This window comes from Populus alba, chromosome 17 (assembly GCF_005239225.2).
Source record: "Populus alba chromosome 17, ASM523922v2, whole genome shotgun sequence".
NCBI classification, from domain to species: Eukaryota; Viridiplantae; Streptophyta; class Magnoliopsida; order Malpighiales; family Salicaceae; genus Populus; species Populus alba.
In genome coordinates this window covers 7570030-7593880 of record NC_133300.1, presented here as the reverse complement: position 1 = coordinate 7593880, position 23851 = coordinate 7570030, and the positions used below count along the sequence as shown (strand labels likewise).

The 23851-nt window shown below is 31.8% G+C and overlaps 3 protein-coding genes and 1 non-coding gene across 4 annotated transcripts; 1 reads left to right on the top strand and 3 right to left on the bottom strand.

Annotated features, from left to right (window-relative positions):
* The first annotated feature begins 1602 nt into the window (after positions 1-1602).
* On the top strand, positions 1603-5903 carry LOC118048678 (purple acid phosphatase 15). The gene is made up of 7 exons (XM_035058453.2): positions 1603-2050; positions 2582-2773; positions 2999-3332; positions 3623-3840; positions 4112-4302; positions 4832-5119; positions 5639-5903. Exons 1-7 carry the CDS (start codon positions 1783-1785, stop codon positions 5759-5761), a joined length of 1614 nt encoding a protein of 537 aa, XP_034914344.1. The 5' UTR covers positions 1603-1782; the 3' UTR covers positions 5762-5903.
* Positions 5904-6571: 668 nt separating this feature from the next.
* On the bottom strand, positions 6572-10210 carry LOC118048677 (PLASMODESMATA CALLOSE-BINDING PROTEIN 2). Its single transcript, XM_035058452.2, has 3 exons — positions 9724-10210; positions 9573-9606; positions 6572-7228 (listed from the first exon to the last, which is right to left on the bottom strand). The coding sequence occupies exons 1-3, from the start codon at positions 10049-10051 to the stop codon at positions 7003-7005; spliced, it is 588 nt and encodes a 195-aa protein (XP_034914343.1). The 5' UTR covers positions 10052-10210; the 3' UTR covers positions 6572-7002.
* A 4724-nt stretch (positions 10211-14934) lies between these two features.
* On the bottom strand, positions 14935-15016 carry TRNAS-GCU (transfer RNA serine (anticodon GCU)). The gene has a single exon. It is a non-coding gene; the product is annotated as a tRNA-Ser (tRNA).
* A 210-nt stretch (positions 15017-15226) lies between these two features.
* Positions 15227-19966, bottom strand: LOC118048676 (ubiquitin carboxyl-terminal hydrolase 2). The gene is made up of 3 exons (XM_035058451.2): positions 19707-19966; positions 16565-19313; positions 15227-15695 (listed from the first exon to the last, which is right to left on the bottom strand). The coding sequence occupies exons 2-3, from the start codon at positions 19306-19308 to the stop codon at positions 15452-15454; spliced, it is 2988 nt and encodes a 995-aa protein (XP_034914342.1). The 5' UTR covers positions 19309-19313; positions 19707-19966; the 3' UTR covers positions 15227-15451.
* Positions 19967-23851: the final 3885 nt, after the last annotated feature.

Below are 23851 nucleotides of genomic sequence, written 5' to 3'. Positions count from 1 at the left end.
AACCACCACCTAAAAGCTCACGGACCTCAGTTCCTTGTTCTAAAAGGAAGGGAAAAGAAATCTCATCCAACAAAACACATGTTGTTTTTCAAGATTGTTTAGCTCGATTATACATGTTAATCCAAAAAATTCAAAACCAATTTCCTTTATGGAGTCATGTTTCTAACTGAATCATACAAGATATTGACATAACAAAACCTAGTTTTTAATAATTTAATTTAGTTAGCTAAACTCGATCTAACCTAATCATGTCAACACTAAAAAATTAAAAAAAACAAAACAATACTAATATAATAAAAATGGTTGAACCAATTACCCGAGTTTTTTTTTTTTATCTAGTCTAAAATTAGTTTTTCTTTTTTAATTTAGCCTTTCAATTCAAAATTATTCATCTTCTTATTTTTTTTTTTCAAATTTGATCCTTATTATTTTTATTGTTATTTTATATTTTTAATTTTTTTTATTATTGAATTTTTTTTTTAATTTTATCCTTTAACATTTGATTTCTTAAGATTTGGAATTCATGGTTTTTTCCAAGTTTGATGCTTCTAATTAAATGGTACATGTCACAAGTTTTATGATGTAACACGAGTTCCCATCTTTTTTTTTATGAACTTTTTTTTTTTGATCTCGTTACTAGATGTTAATATATTTTTTTTTAAAAAAATAGGCTTCATTGTTTTTTTCGTTTATCTTTTCATAAAGTTATTTTGATCCCATGATATGGCTTGTACGTTTAGCGAGTTATTTCAGGGAGGCTCCCCCTAACCCATTTTTTTTCCCTTTTAATTACTTTTTTTTTTTTGGAATCCTTGTGTTATTGATTTTTTTTTTTAATTTCATCCTTAAATAATTGATTTGTTAATAATTGTCAACCATGATTTTTTTTCATATTTGGTATTTCTAATCATGTGTTGGCATCAATTTTTTTTTTTAATTTATTTTTTTCCCATCTCATATTTTGACATTAGTTTTTTTAAAAAAGTTGGGTATCATGGTTTTTTCTATTTTTCTTTATGCTGAATTATCTCGATCTTATAACCTGATTTATAGGTTTGGCAAGTTGACATGAGCAGATTCAGGTATTTGTTTGGCTTCTAATTATTATTTTTAATTTTTTATATGTTAAGTTTTGTATTTTAAATTTTATACTTTAATATTTGATTTATTGAGAATTGAGTTTTATAATTTTTTTAAATTTAGTTGTAATTTATCAAATTAACCTTGGTAATAGGCTTAATGGTTAACAAAGGTCAACATCATTATTTTTTTGCTTTATTTTTTATATAATTCCTTGCATCAACTTACATTGCTATATATATATATATATATATATATATATATATATATATATATATATATATATATAGGTGTATGTTTAATATTGTGGTAATAATCGTTTTTTAAAATGCTTTTTATATATATTAAAATAATATTTTTTATTTTTTAAAATATATTTTGAATGCAGCATATCAAATAATATATATATATATATATATATATATATATATATATATATATATATATATAATAAAATAAATTTTTAACAAACTATATTTACCGAACACTACTTGAGCAACCTAAGAAGTAAGAACCCGTGAACTTTCAGCGCATGAGCTGAGCTGATTAACGAGAGCGGTCTGTCTTTATCACTTCTCTCCTCCCTTCCCATCGGTGTCCATCTCTCTCTACCTCTCAGTCTCTCAAGTCCTCTCAAGCAAAGTGACTTAACTTTAATCCTTTCAGTTCTTTGCAAAATTGCAAACAAAGCTAAACCAACAGATGGGTTTACTCTCATTTCTCACATTTCCACTATTTCTCTCACTTTTATGGAGATTAATAATTGTTAATGCTAATTTTCCAACGACCCTTGAGGGACCATTCAAGCCAGTAACGGTTCCTTTTGATAACAAGACTTACCATGGCAATGCCATTGACTTGCCAGACACTGACCCTCAAGTTCAAAGGACTGTTCAGGGATTTGAATCTGAACAAGTCTCTGTCTCCCTGTCTTCCGACTATGACTCTGTTTGGATCTCTTGGATTACAGGTCTCTCTTTCTTTGCCATTCATTTTGCTTTTTTGTTTCATAGTGATTCGAGAGCAATAAGATAATGTTGCAAAGAGGCACACGCAGTTATAGTTTTGGTCTAACTATATAGGAAAGCTAGCTTGACCTTGAGTTTGGGCATTGTATCAAATTAAGGGGTAATTTGTAAGAGCAAAAGAAAGAGTCTTGCTTCTCAAATTGCTGGATTTTTTGTGCTATTAGAAGGATAACCTCTGTTTTTAGCAAGTAAGGTGGGGAGATTAGATGTTTATAGAATGTTTTCAGTTTAATTCTAGCTGGAAACCAAGGTCTTGAATATCATAGCAGAAAGGTATTATGATACTAAATCTGAAAGGGGAATGTATTAGTGCAGATTCAAAATAGAAAAAAAATAGATTCTTCTAGTTGAATTCTATTAAGAGGAAGAAACTTGAATGGAACTGACAATGTAATGACACATGTACTTCCAGCTTTAGTATTATTCTACTCTTTTGTAAACTTTTTAATGATATTGAATAATTTGAGCTGCAGGGGATTCCCAAATTGGTGATGACATAACACCTTTGGATCCTGAATCAGTTTATAGCGTTGTACAATATGGAATTGAAGGGTCCCAGATGAATTATGAGGAAGTTGGATATTCATTTGTTTACAATCAACTTTATCCTTTTGAAGGGCTTCAAAACTATACTTCTGGCATCATACACCACGTTCGCCTGACAGGTATTATTGCCATCTGCTCAAAAACTTCACTTGTCATGTTCAAGTTTTCTATGCATTTGAAAGCCTAACCATGCATGGTCTGATGCAAGATTAAAAAAATAACTTAGAAGCCATATCTGTCCCTTTTATGTTCAACGTAGGGAAGGGATGTGTATGTGTCTGCTTAGAGTCGGTGAATCATGAAAACTTTTAATTGAGGTGCATTTTCTACCGTGTCTTTCACAGGGTTGGAACCAAGCACATTATATCAATATAAATGTGGAGATCCCTATACATCAGCAATGAGTGATGTCTTTCATTTTAGGACGATGCCCCCCTCCAGTCCTACAAATTACCCTCATCGAGTAGCAGTGGTAGGAGACCTAGGTCTTACATACAATACAAGCACAACATTCAGTCATTTACTCAGCAACCATCCAGATCTTCTTGTTTTGGTTGGAGGTATAAGTTATGCTGACATGTATCTCACTAATGGAACTGGATCCGATTGTTACCCTTGCTCATTTGATGAATCTCCCATCCATGAAACATACCAGCCTCGATGGGATTATTGGGGAAGGTCGAAACTCGAATCTTTTATATGCTCAAACTTGTCTACCAGTTTGCAAACCTATCTAATACTCAAACATAACTTTTGAGAGCATACTTTATTTAATGCTTACTTTCCATTTTTTTACCTCCCCACTATTTTGGATTCAGTTGATTTGAGAAACTTAAATGCTTCACTGGTTGGAAACTAGGTAACCAAACTACCTTATGGGTGCAGTGGTATCATCTTTCCCCTGTATGCTATGTTAACTATTTTGCATGTAAAGGTTAGCTCACTGAACTATGCATTTCTGAAAGCAGGTTTATGCAACCTCTAGTAGCTAATGTTCCAACTGTGTTGGTTGGAGGGAAGCATGAGATAGAACCACAGGCTGAAGATCAGATTTTCGTTTCTTACAGCTCTAGATTTGCGTTTCCATCTGAAGAAAGCGGATCATCATCCTCGGTGTACTATTCTTTCAATGCAGGAGGGATACACTTTGTGATACTAAATCCCTACACTTACTATGACAAATCATGTAAAGCCAGCAATTTATTAATTTTCTTTTTACTTTTGATTCTTATTCCCCTGGGTTTTGCATTAGCATTTTCTCTATTCAATAAAAAAATCATGCAATCTAACATGAAAGTCATCACAAACACAAATGACATGATATTCCTGTTATAAGTTCATTTGATCACTTCTGTGTACATAATACATTTCCTTGTTAACATGTACGGGAATTTTTTTTCTTTTTATTATTATTTTTATCTGCCACATAGTACAATTCTCTAGATTTTCTTTCACAGCGGATCAATACAAATGGTTGGAAGGAGATCTGTATAACGTTAACAGGAATGTGACTCCATGGTTGGTGGCTGTTTGGTATCCTTCCTGGTACAGCACATTCAAGGCACAATACAGAGAAGCAGAATGTATGAGAGTAGAAATGGAGGACTTGCTCTATGAGCATGGTGTGGACATAGTATTCAATGGACATGTAAGTGTTCTATATCATAGCAGTTGTGCAGCATTTAAATGATTATCTTTTTTTTTTATATATACTTGGTGACGCAAGTTTTTCTTTCTCTTTGTTGGTGTGTGCAAGACCTAATCAATTCTAGTTGGACATAAAAATATTGACTTCACCCATGACAAAGGCCATGATTTGGATACAAAATGCCTTGCTTATCTTATACATTTCCTTGTTGGTAATATGAAGTTGCAAGTTGTAGTTGGATGCACAAGGATAGATAGCATTCGTCATATTCCATCTTTTAGCAAGTTGCTATAAAATATTGTAACTGCATTGAACTTCTGTTATAAATATTTCACAATCTGTGGTAAGAAAATCAAATGTTGGAGCAGGGAAATTGTTTCTTCTGTGGAAAACAAGTTCCATTTCAAGCAAGAAGAGATCTAATGTACTATATTATGAACATTGATGGTTGACATATGTGGTCCATGACCAGTCTTACAATCAGTTAATTGAAGTGACGTCTATTGTTTGATCCCATAAAAACATGCAGGTTCATGCATACGAGAGGTCAAACCGAGTTTATAACTACTCTTTGGATCCATGTGGTCCAGTTTATATCACAGTTGGTGATGGTGGAAGTCGAGAAGACATAGCAATTACCCATGCTGATGACCCTGATGAGTGTCCAGATCCATCCACCACAGCTGACTTAGATATAGGTAGTGGCTTCTGTGGATTCAATTTCACATCAGGCCCTGCTGCAGGTAGCTTTTGCTGGAACAGGCAGCCTGAGTATAGTGCCTACAGAGAAAGCAGCTTTGGTCATGGGATATTAGAGGTCTTATACCCTTCCCTCTCCCAGCACCTCTATAGATAATTATTTTCTACTGAGTATAGTGCCTGAAATAATGAACTGAACATTAGACCTTCCTTTTCAACTGCCTATGATAGCTATAGGTTCTTTCAAACTGAGATCAACTGGTTAGAATATTATTTTGATAAAAAAAGGGAAAGAAAGCTGGAAATCTCTTCAAATCAGGACAGTTCTAACTAGTTGTTCTCAACCTAATTCCTTCAATCCACCAAAAATTGTAAATATGGCAATATTCTAACAATGTTTTAAGTAGTTTGAGAAGCCAATCAATTTTTTTGTTTCCATCTCCATTTCTTTGGTTTCTGTGTATAAATGGCAGTATGATGAAGTAGCCTTTAACTCACAAGTTTGTAGGCTTTAGCCAAAGATTCCCAAGAATGCACTGAATATTTCTATTCATGGAGTTTCATTTACTGTATATTGTTTGATGTTCTGCTAAAATTGTTTAATTTAGAGAACAAACTAATGGGCTGTAGCTTTCAGGTGAAAAATGAGACTCATGCTTTGTGGAGTTGGCATCGCAATCGAGACTACTATGAAACTGCTGGGGATATCCTTTACATAGTTAGAGAACCTGTTAGGTGCCTGGCTAATCAAGGTAATTAAGCATGTTCTTTAACATTTCTGGGTCTTCAGGTTCTTGAATGTAATTGAGAAAACCAACCAATGCCCCTTCATACACAGCTAATGTTCCCTTGTGGAGGCAGTACATTTGACATCAACCAATATGACCTCTTAAACTTTAGAATGTGTGGAATTTTAACTTCATATGGCTAACTCAATCGATCAGCTTTTGAAATCCAGGCTAAGCAACAGAGCTTACATTTTTTTTATATAACCTTATGCTGCCAAGCAATGCTTGAATATATTGTAGCACTTATCTGGAAGTATGGTGATATAACTAAACAAAATAGAATGGAGCTAAGACATCCTTCCTCTAGTGATACAAGTAATAAGATACTGTAAAATGGTCATCTTCAGAAATCAAATACAGTGCAGTCTATTGTATGAAATGTCACCTTAGCTAGGTGTGTCTGAGTTAACTTTAGCGTTTGGCTGTTCGCTGGTTACTTCGTTTTTGATATGGATAGAAATTGGAAAGCTAATATCAGATTAATTACAAAACTTCCTTCTGGATTTTTATGAAGCCAGAAACTAAGTGCACCCAGTTATTCCTTGGCCATTTTTATAAATTTTGGTTCTTTCAAAAACTTGGCATTTGAGCATCAAAAGCAGCAGCCCATCACCCCTCCAACACTCAGAACTTTTTTTGAACAATAACTGTAGTAGTGCTTGTTACCCTGCATTCCTGCCTTGCAACCAATTGCACGCCCTACCCACAACTTCAGGGAGAAAGGGAGGCAGGCATTTGAATAGCATTCATGATTGCAAGAATATTAGACATGTTTCCCTGACTGTATCAAAGTTCTTGAATTTCATCTTCAAATTTCATTGCATTTGATGCAATGAAGAGTCGTGAGAGTGCAGATTTTCAGAAAGATATAATGAACTGCTCCCACAAATCCTTGTCCACCAACAACATTATAAACTTACAAATCCAGATTGAACAATTGAATCGATTTTGCAGTCCTGCAAAGGTTGGACTACAAGATCCACAAGGGTTTTTGTAGCTAGCTACCCAGATCTCCTTGCAACTAAATGAGTACAGAACATGTATAGCAGCCAATTAAAAGCTTACTAACAACCCCTCCACATTAAAAACAACATGAATAGATGATTAGTGCTTAAGCTACTTGGTGGCAAGGATGAGCGCTGCAAGCATCTAACAAAACTGAGCACGCAATTTCTTTCACACCAGAGCAATATTGCAGCTCTGGCTTCAAAGACTACATGGGCCGCAACGTAAATGAGAGAACAAGCAAGAGGCACAGAGGCAGTAAGGTTCTTGTGGCCACAAACTCTAGAGAAGATTCAGAATTGTCCAGCAGTGGAGGCGTTCCGGGGTTTAGCCCAGGGTTCAGTCCGGTGGAACCATCGCCAAATGTCGGTGATTGTATGTTGGGATTAGTATTTGGTGTGGTGGTTGAAGTGGTGCCACTCCCTCCGGCAGTGCTGGAAATTCAAATGATTTTATGCAGTTAGTCACTTAACAATGCACGAACGACTTTCTTGAATCAGAAAGAAACACATCAAAGCAAACCAAGTCACCAAGATGATTATAATACGTATTTCTCTGGATTGGTTTAATTTTATTAGCCAAATCTAGATTAACCATATGATGATCTGTCAGAGGATCTAAAAACAAGAGAACAATGTCTGGCAAACGTCGAGTTTGTTCACTTGAAAAGGATTAACCTGAGTTGTCAGAATTGTATATATTCATCATAATGCACAATTCAGAGAAATCAGTCAGCACAGAGCTGTCCAGCAGGGCACAAAGCACAAAGCCATAAAACATGGCTCCAAAAGTAGATTCTTTGGAGTACTCATAAACAGCCTGCAAGCATCTTTGAATATTTTCTCCATAATCACCCCCCTTTCCTCCCTTGGTCCAAGTCATCAAAGAATGCTCAAAAAACCCTACAACCATCTATGGTCTTCAAGAAGTTTCTTCCTCTCTCTAGGTTGCTCATATGATCTCTTACATCGTTAATCAGGGCCCAATAAAACTAAAAAAAAAAAAAACCCTAACCAAGTGTGAACATTCAGTAGATATGGTAAGATTTTGTTTCTAATTATATCAACCTAAGATCCATACCCCTGCCTGCTGGCTATCCACATTAGCCATACTTTCTTACACGCTTCATCTTTTTGCATGGAAAGCAATGTAGGTTTCAGTTTTTTGCATGACATTATAGGAAGAAAGCGTTGAGTTATAGACGATCTGGCTGCTTTTCAAACACTACAGCTACTTTGAACAGCAAGTACATTTAGGGCCCATGTTTCGAATTAATCTTAGAAAGCCACCATTGGATAGAATCATGCATCCTGGAGCAGATTCACGAGGGGATATAACTTTTTGCACGATTACAGCTAACAGCTATATCACTGTATTGCTATGTGTCTGACTCACCCGCTCATATCTCTAGGGTTCTGTCCATTATATACAGTTGGTCTAAAGATCTGATCCAGCGGTTCACAACTAGTGAAGGGTATTGTCTTGTAAAAAAATATAAAATCGAGCCTGGGGGCGGTATCCCAGCAGGAGTAGAAGCAAAATGAGAGTTATCCTTTTAACGAAATGACTGTTTTATAAACACAACATTTAAGCTTGTCACTGCTATTTAGAATGAATTTAGCTGCAAAAATTATAATGAAATTATGATGAGAAGAAATAAAAAAACAGACCACCTAAATACATTGAAGTTTTAATTATAATATTAATAATATTATAAAGAAATTTCTATGAAACAAATCCGACGACTTCAAAAATATCATTAATAATAACTTAGATGGGCTATACTTGCCATTAAAAAATGAATTATCTATCATTTTTAATAACAAGTATGACCTACTCTGATAAATATAATATTAATGAATTTTATTGGTGTTATTAAAAACATCCCATCAATAATTCTTTTAATAACTAGTAAAGTTTTAGTGTTCTAAGATTTTTTTTGTATTTTTTTTATTTCCTCTTTAATCTTTACTCGTAATTTGTGCAACTTATTTTACAATATATACTTTTTAAAAAATATAACAATAAAATTAAATATTATATTTTTCAATCATTATATTGTTTCACGTATTCTTTTTCAAACAATGCCAATTTCCTTTCTTTTAAAAAAAAGGTGACAATTTTAAAAAGAAATTCCAAATTGAGTAACCCAAGAAACTCAAATGAGCGTTTCCCAATTTTTATAAAGACACATAAACAGACAATTTGACAAGACAAACCAATGAAGAAACTGTACAAGTTTTTGAGCCGTTGGATCTTTAGATTGTTGATCAAATCTTGACCACATGTAATTCATTCATCAGCCTTTGCAAACAATAAAGAGACCATATTATTTTAATATATTTTAGAATAAAAAGCAAGAACACAAATTGCTTCGAGAAAAAAAAAAAAAAAAAAAAAAGCACACAAGACTACGATAAACTATTTTGGGCATAATCTTTATGTTCTAACTAAATAAATATATAAACAGAAAGAACCCTTGACGTGAAGACGAAGCTATACTTAATTATCATGTTAATTCATTTCTTAACCATGTTTTTAGTGGGCTTAAGCAGTGTATTAGTCTTTAATTGCCTGGTCACTCCCCCAACGTGGAATACTTACTAAAGAAGCACCAAAACCTCATGAACATGAAATACAAACAATCTACCCTATTTTAAATAGCTTAAGAACCATCTTAAACACCTAAAAAACTCCATAAAACTCGAAGGAAATCCTCTTTTTTAACAGTAAAAAGGGCCAAAGATAGATTGATCATATGATTCAGAACACGCGTACCTTAGAGAAGATGGATACACGCAAGATCCGTAACCTACAGCACAAAGCCAAAAGAATCAAAGCTCGGTTTAAGCAGCCACCCGTTGGTGCAAAACACAACCAAAGAACAACGCTAAGCTAGAGAGGGAGAATCAAGAGGAAAGAGATTAACTGGGATCAGTTTTTGCAACAGTAGCAGTGCCGGAAAAGTCACAGGAGCCGGGAGCCATTCCTTTCCTTTGAAAGTAGCTATTGAATGCATAAGAAGCATGAGCCTGGATTGAGTTAGGCAAGAAGCACAGTCCATTGGACTGTAATGGAGTACAGTCGGCGCCGGAGCCGCACGCGTAGTCGAGTGCAGTCTGCAAGGCTTGGTTACTTGCATCACTTCTTGCCACGCACCAGTTCCCTTCCACCGCCACTGCCAAGAACACCGCACCCCCAAGAACGTGAATGGCGAAGAAGATGAAGAGTAGTTTGCTAGGGAGCAGGTCTTCCATGGAAGAGGCTAGAGAGTGTTATAGGGTGGTGGGGTTTAGAGAGTGTGATGATGGGGTTTAGTTGGTAAAGCAAGAGCAAGATGGAGAAAGAGGAGAAGGGGAGCTGGATTCTTTATTTCTTTTAGGATTTCGTTTCTTTTTCTTTTTGTAGTTTATTTATACAAGAACACTTTGTTTTGAATGTTGTTTAAAAAAGTAAAGGAATTCACAGTGTTGTCCTTGTTTATATAGGCATTTCCCTTTTTGCTGTTCTTTTCATTCATTCCAATAAATTTAAGGTATTTTTTTATTAAAATAAATAATTTTAATATTAACATAATAAAATAATTTAAAAATATAAGAAATTAATTTAAAATAAAATAAATTAATTTTAAAAAAAATAGTTTTAAAACAGAAAAACAAATCAGCTTTTGGTTGTAGCTAGCTTTGTGATTCTTCTAGATACAGGAAAAGCAATCTTTGACTGCATAGGGAGTATGTAACTAGGCTTTTTTGAATTTAAACAATAAAAACGTTATTTGGTTTCCCTGTATTTTTCACTCTCACTCTATGTTTGAATTTATTTTTTTTTTACTATAAATTCAAACTATATCTAATTAAATTGGTCAGATAAAGACACAACTAAAAAACATGTATTGAAAAAAAAAAAAAAACTAGACATTGTGGATTTGAACAATAAAAATAAAATTACTCTCTTTTAGTTTTTTTTTTAATTTAATTTAATTTAATGCTAGATTCAATATGATGCATGATTTTGTAACAATACCTCGTGTTTTGGCAGTAGCTTTTTTCTTCTTCTTTTTTATGAAATATGATTTGTTAGTAGCATATTTTTTTATGAAATTTGATAGGTTTCTTTTATGGAGAAAAAATAGATTAGAGATTACATGTATCGATAAACACTAAAAATATATTTCAATGTTAATTAAAAATGAAGTCGTGAAATTAAAAAATAAATATATTAGATCATGCCCTACAGGAAGCACTTTATTTTATTTTATTTTTACCTTAATATGGCAGTAGCTTTTTTTATATAAGAGCAATACTTTAAATTCAATTAAAACAAAATAATTTGTTTCGTAAAAGTCATTTTCTTCAACTTAATATCTTTAATTCAAAAAATATATATAATAATTTTTTAAATATCATTTATTTAATAAAAACCAAAAGCATCCAGAAAACATAAAAAAATTGGATGATTTTAAAAAAAAAAAACACATCTCTAATTAAAATATCTTTGTCTCATTAATGTGTTTTTTTTTTTCTTGTTTGTTTGAAAATTTTCACTTGAATATCTGTTTCTAAGACAAAATTCTCTCATCATTTCAAAAGCAAATTTTAATTTTAATAAAATAATATTTTAATAATTTTGATGTGAATGTATCAAAAAATAAAAAAATAAAAAATACTCATGCGTTATCACGGTAGTGTTATTAAAGTCAACTCAGCTAGTCATTTTTGAAATCTTCTAGCACGAATCTTTGTCTAATGCATATTTCAAATTAAATCATGTAGAGACTATCTGGATGTATACTAATTGATTTGGCTTGACAAGTCTAAAAACAATCTAAAAATTTGATAAAAATATAGTTTGATTTTAAAAAAATTCAATGTGATATATTTTTTTTAATATTGAGACGACCATATATCAATTTAATTCAAGTCAACTAGTTAAACCAACTATATTCAATAAATTTTTTTTCTAAAATTTTTTTTTATTTAATTATATAATAACAAAAATCAATAACAACAATAAAATAATCTAATAAAATAAAATAATTGATTATGATGAGTTATAAAAAAAAAGAATAATTATTTGAGTACAAAGTAAAAGTTAAATGGAATTTAATATAATAATATCTAAAAATTATTCTTAATTAATCCATGAATTTAAATGAAGTTATATATATATATATATATATATATATATATATATATATATATATAATTTTTTAATAAGTTAAATTAAAAATGAAAAATAAGCTAGGCGCACACCTCTAAATGCCCTAGCACTCTTGGAACTTTAAAAATAAGCTTGCATGTGCACGCCTAGGCCTGCAGACTTTGACCATGATTTTTTTCTTTTCAAAATAGGTTGATGATGTCTTATCATCTTTAAAAACAAAAGAAGCAAGTGATGCATCACCTACCAAAAATCTAATCACCACAGAGGTAGATAAAAAATTAAGCTATGCATTATTTCACTACAAGACCTAATTTTTAATTTAATTTTACTTAAAATCACCTAAAAACATTCTTATAACATTAAAAAACTAATTTTTTTAGCTCAAAATACCTTTTCATTGGCTTAAAAACACAAAATCAAATAAATAATCTCTCCATCCTAATATGTTTTTCAAGGTGATAAATATAAATGCTAGAAAACCATTTTAATAAGACTTGTTTGTCAAGAGAGACACTTTGACACTATGTTTAGATATTTTTATGATGAAATTTAAACAACCAATGTCTTTCTCTCTCAATTTTCTTTTTCTAGGAACTCTCTCCACTATCTCAAACTCATGAGCTAAAATATGAATAAAATAAAATTTTATGCTAAATCGTATAATTCTCAAACTCAAAGGATTAAATATAGAAATCAAAAGCAAAATCAAGGCTAAGAGTTTCTAAGACTATTTCTTAAAAAAGAGGGTTTTTATTTTACCAAGCTTTTAATTTTCATCCTATTGTTTTTAATTTTTTGCAAATAATAAAACTAAACTTTTTTTTTTTCAAAATTGAGAACCAACACAATGTGATAATGTTTTTTTAGACTGCAATAACCCATAAGAAAACAATATCAAACAAATCAAGTTGAATCACCAATTAATACTATGTGAAAGTAAGGGTGATCATTTTCGGTTTGATGTGCTTTTTATATATAAAAAAATAAAAACCAGTTCAAATTGATCAGTTTTAGTTCGGTTGTTTTAGAACAAAAATAGGTTTTTTCGGTTTGGTTTTATTTTTTTTTTGTTTGAGTTCGGTTCGGTTTCTTCGATTTCAGACTTATAAAACCGAAACCGAACCAAACCGGTTGGTTTTTTTTAAATTCTAATTGGTTTAATAAGTTTTTTTTCACGATTTGGTTATTTTTTTTCCAGTTTTCTCGGTTTAATTGATTTTTCAGTTTTTTTTACTCATCCTTATGTGATAGGATGAAATAGAAAAAAAAAAAAAAAAAAAAAGCTCAATGGTCGGACTTAAAAAAAAAATGAATGACCAAAAAAGACTTTAAAAAAAATAAATGGCTGCCTTTCTACCTCATTGTCAATTTTGGTCCCTTTATTCTTAATTTCTTGCATGCAATTAAGACAAAATATTCTTTGTAAAATAAAAAATCAACCCAATAACATGATTTTTTTTTTGAGACCATAAAATTAAAAAAGATAGAAACACGAAACAAATCTTCAAACTTAATTACCAAATAAAACATTAATGGAGGGAGAGGACAAGGTCAATAGTGATGCCTAATTGCCTACTATGTTTTTGGGTGTGTTTGGTATTGAGGTTGTTATTGTGGTTGTGGTTTTAAAAAAGTACTTTTAATTGAGGTTGGTTTGAAAAAATAAGTGTTTGGTTAAAACTGTGGTTGAAATTGAGGTTGAACAAAAAGTAGTTTAATGTGTTTAGTTAAAAAAATGATTTTCAAATTGAGGTTATAAAATAATTAATATATATATATACACACACACTAATATTAATGATTTTTAATTTAAATATTGTAGATTTAACTACTGTTATTACATCATGAAATAAATAATATTAATATCAAATATTTTTTATTATTTCATTAAACTATATGTAATGTCATTACATACGAAATCTATCAAATAAGGACTATATTTTTCATGGTTTCTTAAACGCGCAACAACAAAAACTGATTTTTTTAATTTATGTAGTGTTATTAAATAATAAAGATTGTGATATATTTATTATTGGAATTGCGATCAAATTCTATAAATACTACGTCATCATGCGATATCTTTCTAATTTATGTAGTGTTATTAAATAATATTAAATACTAGTTTTTTCGAGTAAAACATATTTTTTTTTTTAAAATTACAATTTCATTACGTACAAAAGTTATTCGACAACTACAGTTTCCATGATTTTTTGAGCGTGCAATAAAATTAGGTAAAATATTATCATAAATAAAATTGAGATTACAGTATGAATAAATTTAATTCATCTTAAACTACTTTAAAAAAAAAAACAAAAATAAACTTTGCTCACTGATTTTTTAAAAATAAATAAATAAATAAACTTTTTATACTGATTTAAAAAAAAAAAAAAAAAAAGACATGGTGACAGTGGAGCATGGCTCCACTGTTCACTGAACAGTGGAGCCATGCTCCACTGTTAGTACCCACGAGAAGCAGCAAAATGCTGCTTCTCAATTCCTGCGGCTGGCCAGCAGAAATAATGTGGACCCTACCAAGTAAAATCAATTTTGCTTGGTTACCAAACATTAAAATGTGTGGCTGCGGGTGAACCTCACCCGCATCCGGTTCACCCGCAACCACACTACCAAACAACACCTTAATCAATAACGAATTGTGATAAAAAATCAATGGATGAAGTAAAAAAAATTTAAGAATCTAAAAAAAAAAAAACACCTTGTGAATCCATAGTTAATCCTCTTACAAATTAAATTTTGTTTATTAACTTGTCATTCAGGGTCAGAATATTTTTTTAAAAAAATCACATGAAAAATTATTTTTGATGAATATATTAGTAGAGATGTGAATAGTTAACATTCTTGTATAGAACATTATTAATGTTAATAAATAAAAGAAATGGAAGGCTGTGTGACGAATAATTGTCTAAAGAAATATTATATATTAACATGATATTATAATATTAAAAATCCAAAATCATTTCGTCGCCTGAGAGATTCGAACTCTCGCGGGGAAACCCCATGTACTTAGCAGGCACACGCCTTAACCACTCGGCCAAAGCGACTTCATGTTCAAGCTATGATACAAATACTATTCATATTATTTCAAAAGCAAAGTTGACTCTTAAACAACAAACTGAAAGGATGGGAGATGAGAGACTTGTAACATTATTGTCTCCTCAAAAAGACATCTCAGCTGATAATATTACAGCAACCAATCAAAAGAATCAAGAAGCACGCCCAACGTCCCAGAAAAACATTCCAGTTCAAGTAGCTAAGAATCCCAGGACAATGGGACAAAAGAAAAGTGAAAATAATATTCTCATGATGTGATGTAGTTTCACAATGTAGGGTATTAGAGCTCCTTAGATGTCAAAAATGGAGTATCAAAATATATGGTGTTGGTTGCTGTACACTCTCTTCTTCTCAAGTCGTGTTTCTCGCCCTCCCCTTTGGGATTTGCTGTATACCCCGAGTTAAAGAATCACATGAAAAACAAATCAATTTGATACTTTCTCATAAAATAATAAATAAGCATCGCAACGCAGAACTTCTTCCAGAGAAACCTCACGCACATGGGCGTCACTGGCATAATACCACACAGAACCCCCCTGTTCTTTGTCAGCCTTGCCTTTGTTCCTCTCATCTCCTCTGACATATGCAATATAGTGGCCTCCCCTCATTGTTCCTAAATGCTCTACCACCCCGAGCAGGCGATATACATATCTCTCTGTGTCAACAGACCTGTAAATGCTCAACAATGTAACAGCTGTAGTTAATTGCATGGCAGTTTTCCTTGCAAAACAAAGTTTATGTAGAGGAAATTAAAGTCAGGAATCAAATTAGGCATAAAAAATCTGTGAATGACCAATTTTTCTGAATCTTTTCGTGTGTTTTCACATATAGAATCCATAATGAAATTCACTTAAAGCCATTGAAGCACGATCTAGGGCAGCTATTACAACAAAGCAAGTGCATACGTTAGAACCCAAGAGAAAAATAGCTCTATCTATAGCTTACATTAACATCACAAATGCTTCACAAGTTCCATCTTATGAACAAGAGTCAAGGGAAACTATATAATTCCATCACAAGTTTCTCGTTTGATTGTTTATATCTAATAAAATATTTGTCCATTTTGTATTCCTCTTAACGAGACAGTTTAAGATTTTCTTTCCTGGAAGTTGTCCTATAAGTTCACAGCCTCTGAAACCCTATCTACTTTTTTATTTTCCATGTAAAAAGCTCAATTTGGTAATAAATATCTCTTCAAACGTGTTGTTCTGACAGACCATAACTCATAAATGATAAGAGAAAATGCATATGATTGCAAGCATCAGGCCAGAAATCATTGATGCAGTTCCACTCCATAAATAAATAGCTCGAATGCAGCAAAATGACTTGCTGTTCTCATGCATTACTATCACTTGTGATGAGAGGGACCATAACTCTGCAGAGTCATGAACTGCCTTAACTATTAAATATAGCCTTTAAGGTAAAAGGTTTCAGAGCTTTCACAGCAAAGGCACCAAGCCAACAAGATGAAAAATCAATGGGACTATGACACCAAATCATTTATAGTGGAATCAAAGATAGTGCTTAATGATAGGTACCTGGGATCCATATAAGGTCCAAGATCAAGTACTTCTTGGAAGGTAACATGGCCGCTCAATTTACATAAACGACCACGAGCATCTTGACTGAACCTCTTCAAATGGATGGTTAGAATAGGCGGTGCTTTATCAATAAGGACCCTCTTAGTTGCATCCCTCTTTACATTCAGTTTTTTTGAAGTTTTATCCTCATTCACATCTGACTCACAGTTTCCAGAGAAGTTGGAGCCAGTCTGCTCATCTTTAGCCATGGTATATCCAGTACCACTTGTCTCATCAACACTACAAGAATCAACAGGTGGACCACTCAAAGTTTCTCCATTACATGATTCATAGTAACCAGAGCTATGTGATTCATTCATCTCATATTTCCTTTCTTCACTTTGAGAAATAAACGGTTCCATCTCTGTCTGAACAATTTCAGCTTGTATGAATTTTTTATTTGAGGAATCATTACCTGAATCAAAGACTTCAGGTGTGGAGTTGAGAAGGTTATTAGGGATACCATCTCCATTCTGAAAGTTTCTGACCTCAGAGGCATATGACATGTCCTTGTCTAAACTCACTGAATCACTTTGTATTTGAGTCTCACCTCCATTTAATAAAGTTTTTGAAGATATTTTAGCTTGCTTCTTCTTTGCATCCAACCTTCGCTGTTGCAGGATTTTTGAACAGTTCTCACATTCCCAAGCATTATCATTGGAGAGAAGTTCTGGCTTTACAAAATGAGACAAACAACTCTCTATAGACACTGGAGAATCAGTATCGTCAACTTCATCAGGATCAGACTCACTGCCAATTCCTGCAAAAAAAACGTGTCCAGCGACTTCATTAGGTAAAGAGGGCCCTGCAACAGGAGCTGCCGAAACCTCAGGCTCATTGAATAAGTCACCAATGCCATCAAATTCCACTTCATCTTGTTCGCAGCCCACAAACGATGAGGAAGCCTCAGCTTCTCCTTTCATTATCTCCCCATCAGTAAAGCCCTCTTCTCTGTACGGAAGCAGAAGAACTTCAGAGCTTTGAACTTGAAATGGAACCTCCTCATCCCAAGGATTAACAGAAGAAGATTCTGGTTTTTGATTTGGCTCCCCATCAATTGAAGATGCCTGGCAAGTCTCCATTAAGCTATCATTAGGAATGTCAAATTTGTCCCCGCATTGCTGACCTGTTGCAAGATCATTATTTTCTGAAGTAAGATCATGCTCATCTGATGTAGTTTCTGGTCCGACATAATCCATCCAGAAGTCTTCAAATGAACTTGCTGTTTGCTCCATTGTTGTCTCAACTGCTTGCTTACTATCAGATTCGATACCAGCCATTGAGTTCTGTGAAGCTATGCCACTTACATTGACCACAGTAGATGGAACAGTTGAATCTGGTGTTAGAGTGTTATCTGAAGAAGACTGTGTTTGGCATGAAGACTCACTATGGACTGATGGGTTTGATATATTTTGAGCTGGCACTGAATCCATATTTTTGTTAACCTTTGGTTGAACCTTCCCCCCTCTCTTTGGTGGCAGCTTTGTTTTCTTTGCTCGAGAGACAGGTTGGAATTTTTTAATTGGAGGTTTCTTCATTGGAACTGGAAGTGAGAGATCTAGAAATGGCTCATGCATGGTTGAGGAGTGCCCACATTCTACACAGCAAACAGTGCTAGAAATTCGACCCCCAAAAGCAGAATCCACAAACGTAGGACCATGTTTTGGAGGAATGCCATCTTCCTTGGAAGCATTTCTTCGCTTTCTAACAATCAACTCTTCAGTAGAAAGCCCGTCAAGTAAGCAGCACAGCAATTCATGACTATCTTGCTGCTGATAACCCCTAAATTGGGGAGCCTTGGAACAGACCGACCCAAAAAAAGATTTCGGATTGATTACATTTCTTAAACTGGCCTCAGCTTGTAGATCAGTAAATAGCTTCTTTAAAGCAATTGATAAAGGCCCAAGAGATGCCTCTTCATTTAAGTAGTCACGCAGCTTGTTCATAGATAGAAGATTCTGCATGACTGAATTAAAGAAGCAAGTGTTCCCAAGATTAACCAAGCCTCTTACCACATGACCACTTCTTCCCTCTAGACTAGTTGCCCCAGCGCCTTCTGCATTAAGTTCACTAAGAATACTGCCTCTTCCAATCCAAACATCCACGGCATCCACTGATGACTGTTCAAATGATTGCGCCTTGATCATCTTTGCAACCTCAAATACTGAATCTTTTTTCTCGCCATTTCCATCTGTTTTCTCAACTGGAATTAGTGTATTACATGGGAAGCACCATTGAAGTTGAGGGTTTTCCCATTGGAAGACCAAAGGATGACGACTCTGCTTGGAATGACGAACTGCATGGCTCTGAGCAGTCGTCGGCAAACCAACCCCTCCACAGGCTAAATGCCCACATTCTAAACAGACCCAAATGGCTTTCGACTGGGATTTTGAATCAACCCAACCACTTCCTTTCTTCTTAGCTTGTTTACCCCTTCCCTTAGCCCCCTTCCTATCACCAACACCTTCTCGACAATCCTCACACCTAAGAGAATCCAAAGACCTAATTTTGTCCGACAATTTGTTCGCATCAAAACCATTGTCAAAGTGAGAACACAATTTTCTCTCTTTCACTGCTGTAACTCCGTCAACAATTTCAACATTGAGATTTGCTTGTTCAGGCACAATATTGGGAGTATGGCCAGCGACCGGCTTCTCCTTCTGCGGTGGGCGAGCCTTTTTCTTATTAGCCCTTTTCCCCATTGGTCCTAAAAGCAACCCATTAAATAAAAAACATTGAACAGTACCGAAACAAACCAAGAAAAACACCACAGCATTCAACAACAACCCAAATTGAACCAAACATCTCTAGAAAACCAATCCATCAGTACCCCGGACAACTTGAATAACAATTACGAACATTAAAGAAAAGAAAACAAGCACAAAGAGCCATCCATCCAAATACACTATTCACTAATAAAATTCTTAATTTCGAAGAGAACCCAGATGAGGAGTTGGATCATACAGTGCAAAGCAATAATATTTTCAAGTAAAATCCTACAATTCAAGCAAGAGCTAATAATATCAGGCATAGTGAAATACAGCTTAAAAGCTAAAACACGGAAAAGAAAAGAAAGACAGATAGAGAAGTGGAGATTTACCTCAAAATCCGGTAGAGGGAGAAGAGGGCCAGAGATTCAAATAATAAATTATATAAAAGACGGGTTTTTTTAGGAAAATTGATAGGGATTCAATAGTAAAGAAGAGAGACAGAGCGCGAGAAAAAAGAAAAGGGTCGGTGCTTGGTGCACCCTTTAAAAATGGCAGGAAAACTCTCCCTGCTGCTTGGTGCTTCAGAGAGAGACAAGAGGAGTTGAGGGATGAAAGTGAAAAACAGAGATACATATTTTGGGGGGGAATTGAGAGACACTGGATTATTTTTACCTTTCAAATCCGGTTAAAATAGAAGAGTCCAACTAAAAGCATATTTCTTTTCTGTTTTTACATGGAAGGATAATTTAAACTCTCAGCATGACCCCACTAAATACACGTTTAAGATATTTCTATTATACTATTTTTTTTTTTAATAACACGTTTGTTTTTATATTTTAAAAATATTTTTTAAAAAATATTATATATATATATATATATATTTAGATATTTTGATATACTATATCAAAAATAATTTTTAAAAAATAAAAAAATATATAATTTTAATATATTTTCAATTAAAAAATATTTTAAAACATAATTATTACTATATTTTTTTTATGCTTATGGAGTTTCATTGTTCATGTGAACCATGAATCTCTCTCTTTTTTTTTTTTTTTCTTTTTAATTTAATTTTTTTTTAATTTTATTATTTTTCTCTCAATTTCATTCTCATATATTTTTTTAACAATTATTTGGGTTGTCTTCGAACTGATCAAATTAACTAAATCACATCGAGACAACTCTTACGTAATTTAATTTTAAACTCAGGTTAAATAAAGAGTCGGGTAATTAGGTTTTTCCTATTAATTTCATCATTTTTCCCCTTAATTTCATCTTCATATTTTTTTTAGAAGTTGGTCAAGTTGCCTTTGAACTAACCAAGTTGATTGACTATATCGGGGTAACTCTCACGCAATTTAATCTTAAATCTAGGCTAGTTAAGAAGTTTGATCGAGAAGTTTTCTTCTTGTCAATTTCATATTTATTTTCCCCTCAATTTCATCTTTATATTTTTTTTACCATTCAAATGGGATGTCTTTTGACCAACTAAGTAGTAGGTCATGTCAGATCACATACCATATAATTTAATTTTAAATTTGAGTTAGATAAAAAATTAAGTTATAAGATTTTAAAGTTGGTTCATTAAATCATGCTAAATAATAATATCAAATAACTTTCTACAACCTAAATATATTTTTTATTATGGTAAAAAATATTGAACCGACCCAACATAAGAGGCACTGTAAACCAGTAAATAATTAATAACGAAATGACTTTCACTAAATTTAAGATATTTTTACAGATAAGATTATAACTGACAGATTGTCACCCATAAAAGATTAATGCGCCGCCCAAACCCAAACTCTTTTTGAAGGGCGGAAGAGGTGAAGTATAATGAATAATTTGACTTCCATTATCGTGATATAACTTAGCTTTTGAGATTGGGCCACTTATGGAGTATTACGAGGCTTTTTATATGTTGATCTTTTCATACATAAAAAGAGTTTTAGAATAAATATTATGTAGTCAATTAAATCAGTTGGTTATATATAATATTAATTTTATTCATGTAAAAAAAATTATTTTATTTTTAATAGTCATTTGTATTTGATTAATAATCTAATATTTAATTAATAAATCTAGAGTAAATATAAAGTTTTGAGACAAAAATGATTTGTAAAAAAAATTATAAAGTTGTTATAATTATGAGATTTTTATTGTATCAAAATATTGTTTCTAAATGTTCCTAATTAATGTTCTATTAAAATTGAACATTAATTAAAGCTGTTCAAACTGTGTGTATGTGTGTGTGTCTATATATATATATATATATATATATATATATATAAAAGGAAGCAGTTGTTATCATAAATTAAGGTATGAATAATACTTGGAACTCATATGTGGATGCTTATCAAATGTTCATTTCTTAAGGTTCTTGTGATAGTTGTATAAATGATTCTTAGATTTAAAATCACTAAATTATCTTTTATAGGGAATATTATGTTTTGATTCTGACCACATATTGTCCCAATCAACGACAATAAATAGGCAAATATTAGGTATAGCATAAATAATATAAAGATATTTGAGTTATCAATAAAGGATTCATCACCCTATTTCAATTATGAAAAATGCTATGTCTATTCTCAAATAGTATCAATTATAAAATCCTTAGCCAAGGCAAAATGTGTCTTAAAAAGAGTTTCAAAATCTTATTCAATTAATAAATGACATAATGTTGAGAACTAAAACGATTTAACAAAGTAGACATACTTCATGCTATAATATAAAAATAAAACATTCATGATGAAGGGATAATAATTAAACCAAGAAATTAGCCACAAAAAGGTTAAGTCAAACTACTCATGATTTTTCTAATATTTAGGAGATCATGATGGGTTGTTAGACATTATACTTGATCTTTAAATATAAATCAATTAATTATTGAATTGGTAACAAATTAAATTTTTTATTTTATTTTATTTAGGATTACGATTTATATTTGAGCCAACTTATTAAGGAATCTAATAGGTCATACATATAAGAATCACTTGTCAAAAATTAAAATGAGATGATTAATTAAGTGTAACTTGATTGTAAATAAATTTTAGAAATTAAAGATATAATGTAATTAATATAAGGAATTACAAATCTAGATCTAGAAAAATCAAATAGGAATTTGATTGAATAAATTTATAAAATTATTTTAAAATAATATATAATATTATTTTAAAGAGTAAATTTTAAAACTATACATGAGAGGTTTTGATGGTTGATATTAAATTTCTGAATTGTATAGTTAATAAGGGATTCAGGAGAGTTAAAGCTTCGGCAGATTTTGCATAAATGTTTATACACGCGCATCGGCCTCCTCTATAAATGAATTAATTCGAGATCTTGAGAAATTTCTTGGTAGAGATCAATAGGCAGTGTTTTTTATATAAAAATATATTAAATTAATACTTTTTTTATTTTTAAAATTAACGTATTAAAATAATTTAAAATATATAAAAAAATAAATTTTTATAAAACACAATTTACACCCATTTTCAAATAGTTCCAATTATTTATTTTTTATTTAACACGAAAATGCCTTACAACTTGTGTTTATTTGTTATAAATCATTTTATAGAAAAGTTACTAACAAAATACTTTTTATTTAAAGAAAAGTTAGTTAAAATATTGTACAAAGAGTTGTTAAATTTATAATTCTTCACTTATAATACTTTTTATTTAATTATTTATAATATTTTTACAAAAAAATTCAAGATTTTTCATAATCACGCTGTTAGTCTGTAAAAACAAATGCTAAATTAATCGTAATTTAGTCATGTAGCTGATCAAAACTAATTAAATTTTAATTCTCATGGTATTAAAAATCATTAAATAATTGCTTGATATTTTTTTCAATTTGTTAAACGTCTCCTTTCAAAATCAAATATTCTCATCTTACCTTCTTCTCTTTTCCTTTTTAAGATAAAAATAAATTCCAAAACAACATAAAAAATAATGAAAGAATTGAGCTAGAAATGAATTTAGTAATAATTACTTTCATTAAACAACAAGGATTAAATTATAAGTAACTCTTTTGTCATGCGGAAAATTCAAATTTAACAGAATAGGGTTAAAATCAAATTTTCCACTCAGTTTTACTTGCTTTATCAATTAACTCGCAGAAGCAATTTTTAGCCAATTGAGTCCTTGATATTTAACAGAATTGCAATTATATCCTTCTGCTAATCCATTTTAGTAAAATAAACAAGACCATTCTTGTTCATCATCAAGAATCTTCACTAAACACACTTCATTTTCTTCCCATGTCACCTTCGATATTCAATATCACAAAGGGTGAGGTTGTTCACTTGGATATATTTGATTGTAGAGCCTTCAGCAGCAGTAAAACAAGTACTCTTTTTTTCCTTGCATGTAATTTCTTAGTGCGAATCTTTGGAGAAATTTCATCGCTTGCTAGAATTCATTTTTAAAAAAACTTTTATATTAGATTTAATAGTTTTATTCACAGAAATTTTCATTAGTATATATACTTATAGTCTATTTTATGTTTTAAGAATGTTTTGTTTTATAAATT

Coding starts and splice junctions, on each gene's coding strand:
- LOC118048678 (XM_035058453.2), top strand. CDS start 1,783: ATGGGTTTACTCTCATTTCTCACATTTCCACTATTTCTCTCACTTTTA. Junction 2,774..2,998: donor ACACCACGTTCGCCTGACAG/GTATTATTGCCA, acceptor TGTCTTTCACAG/GGTTGGAACCAAGCACATTA. Junction 4,303..4,831: donor ACATAGTATTCAATGGACAT/GTAAGTGTTCTA, acceptor AAAAACATGCAG/GTTCATGCATACGAGAGGTC.
- LOC118048677 (XM_035058452.2), bottom strand. CDS start 10,051: ATGGAAGACCTGCTCCCTAGCAAACTACTCTTCATCTTCTTCGCCATT. Junction 9,607..9,723: donor TGTTGCAAAAACTGATCCCA/GTTAATCTCTTT, acceptor TTTGTGCTGTAG/GTTACGGATCTTGCGTGTAT. Junction 7,229..9,572: donor GTGTATCCATCTTCTCTAAG/GTACGCGTGTTC, acceptor TTGAATTTCCAG/CACTGCCGGAGGGAGTGGCA.
- LOC118048676 (XM_035058451.2), bottom strand. CDS start 19,308: ATGGGGAAAAGGGCTAATAAGAAAAAGGCTCGCCCACCGCAGAAGGAG. Junction 15,696..16,564: donor GGACCTTATATGGATCCCAG/GTACCTATCATT, acceptor GAGCATTTACAG/GTCTGTTGACACAGAGAGAT.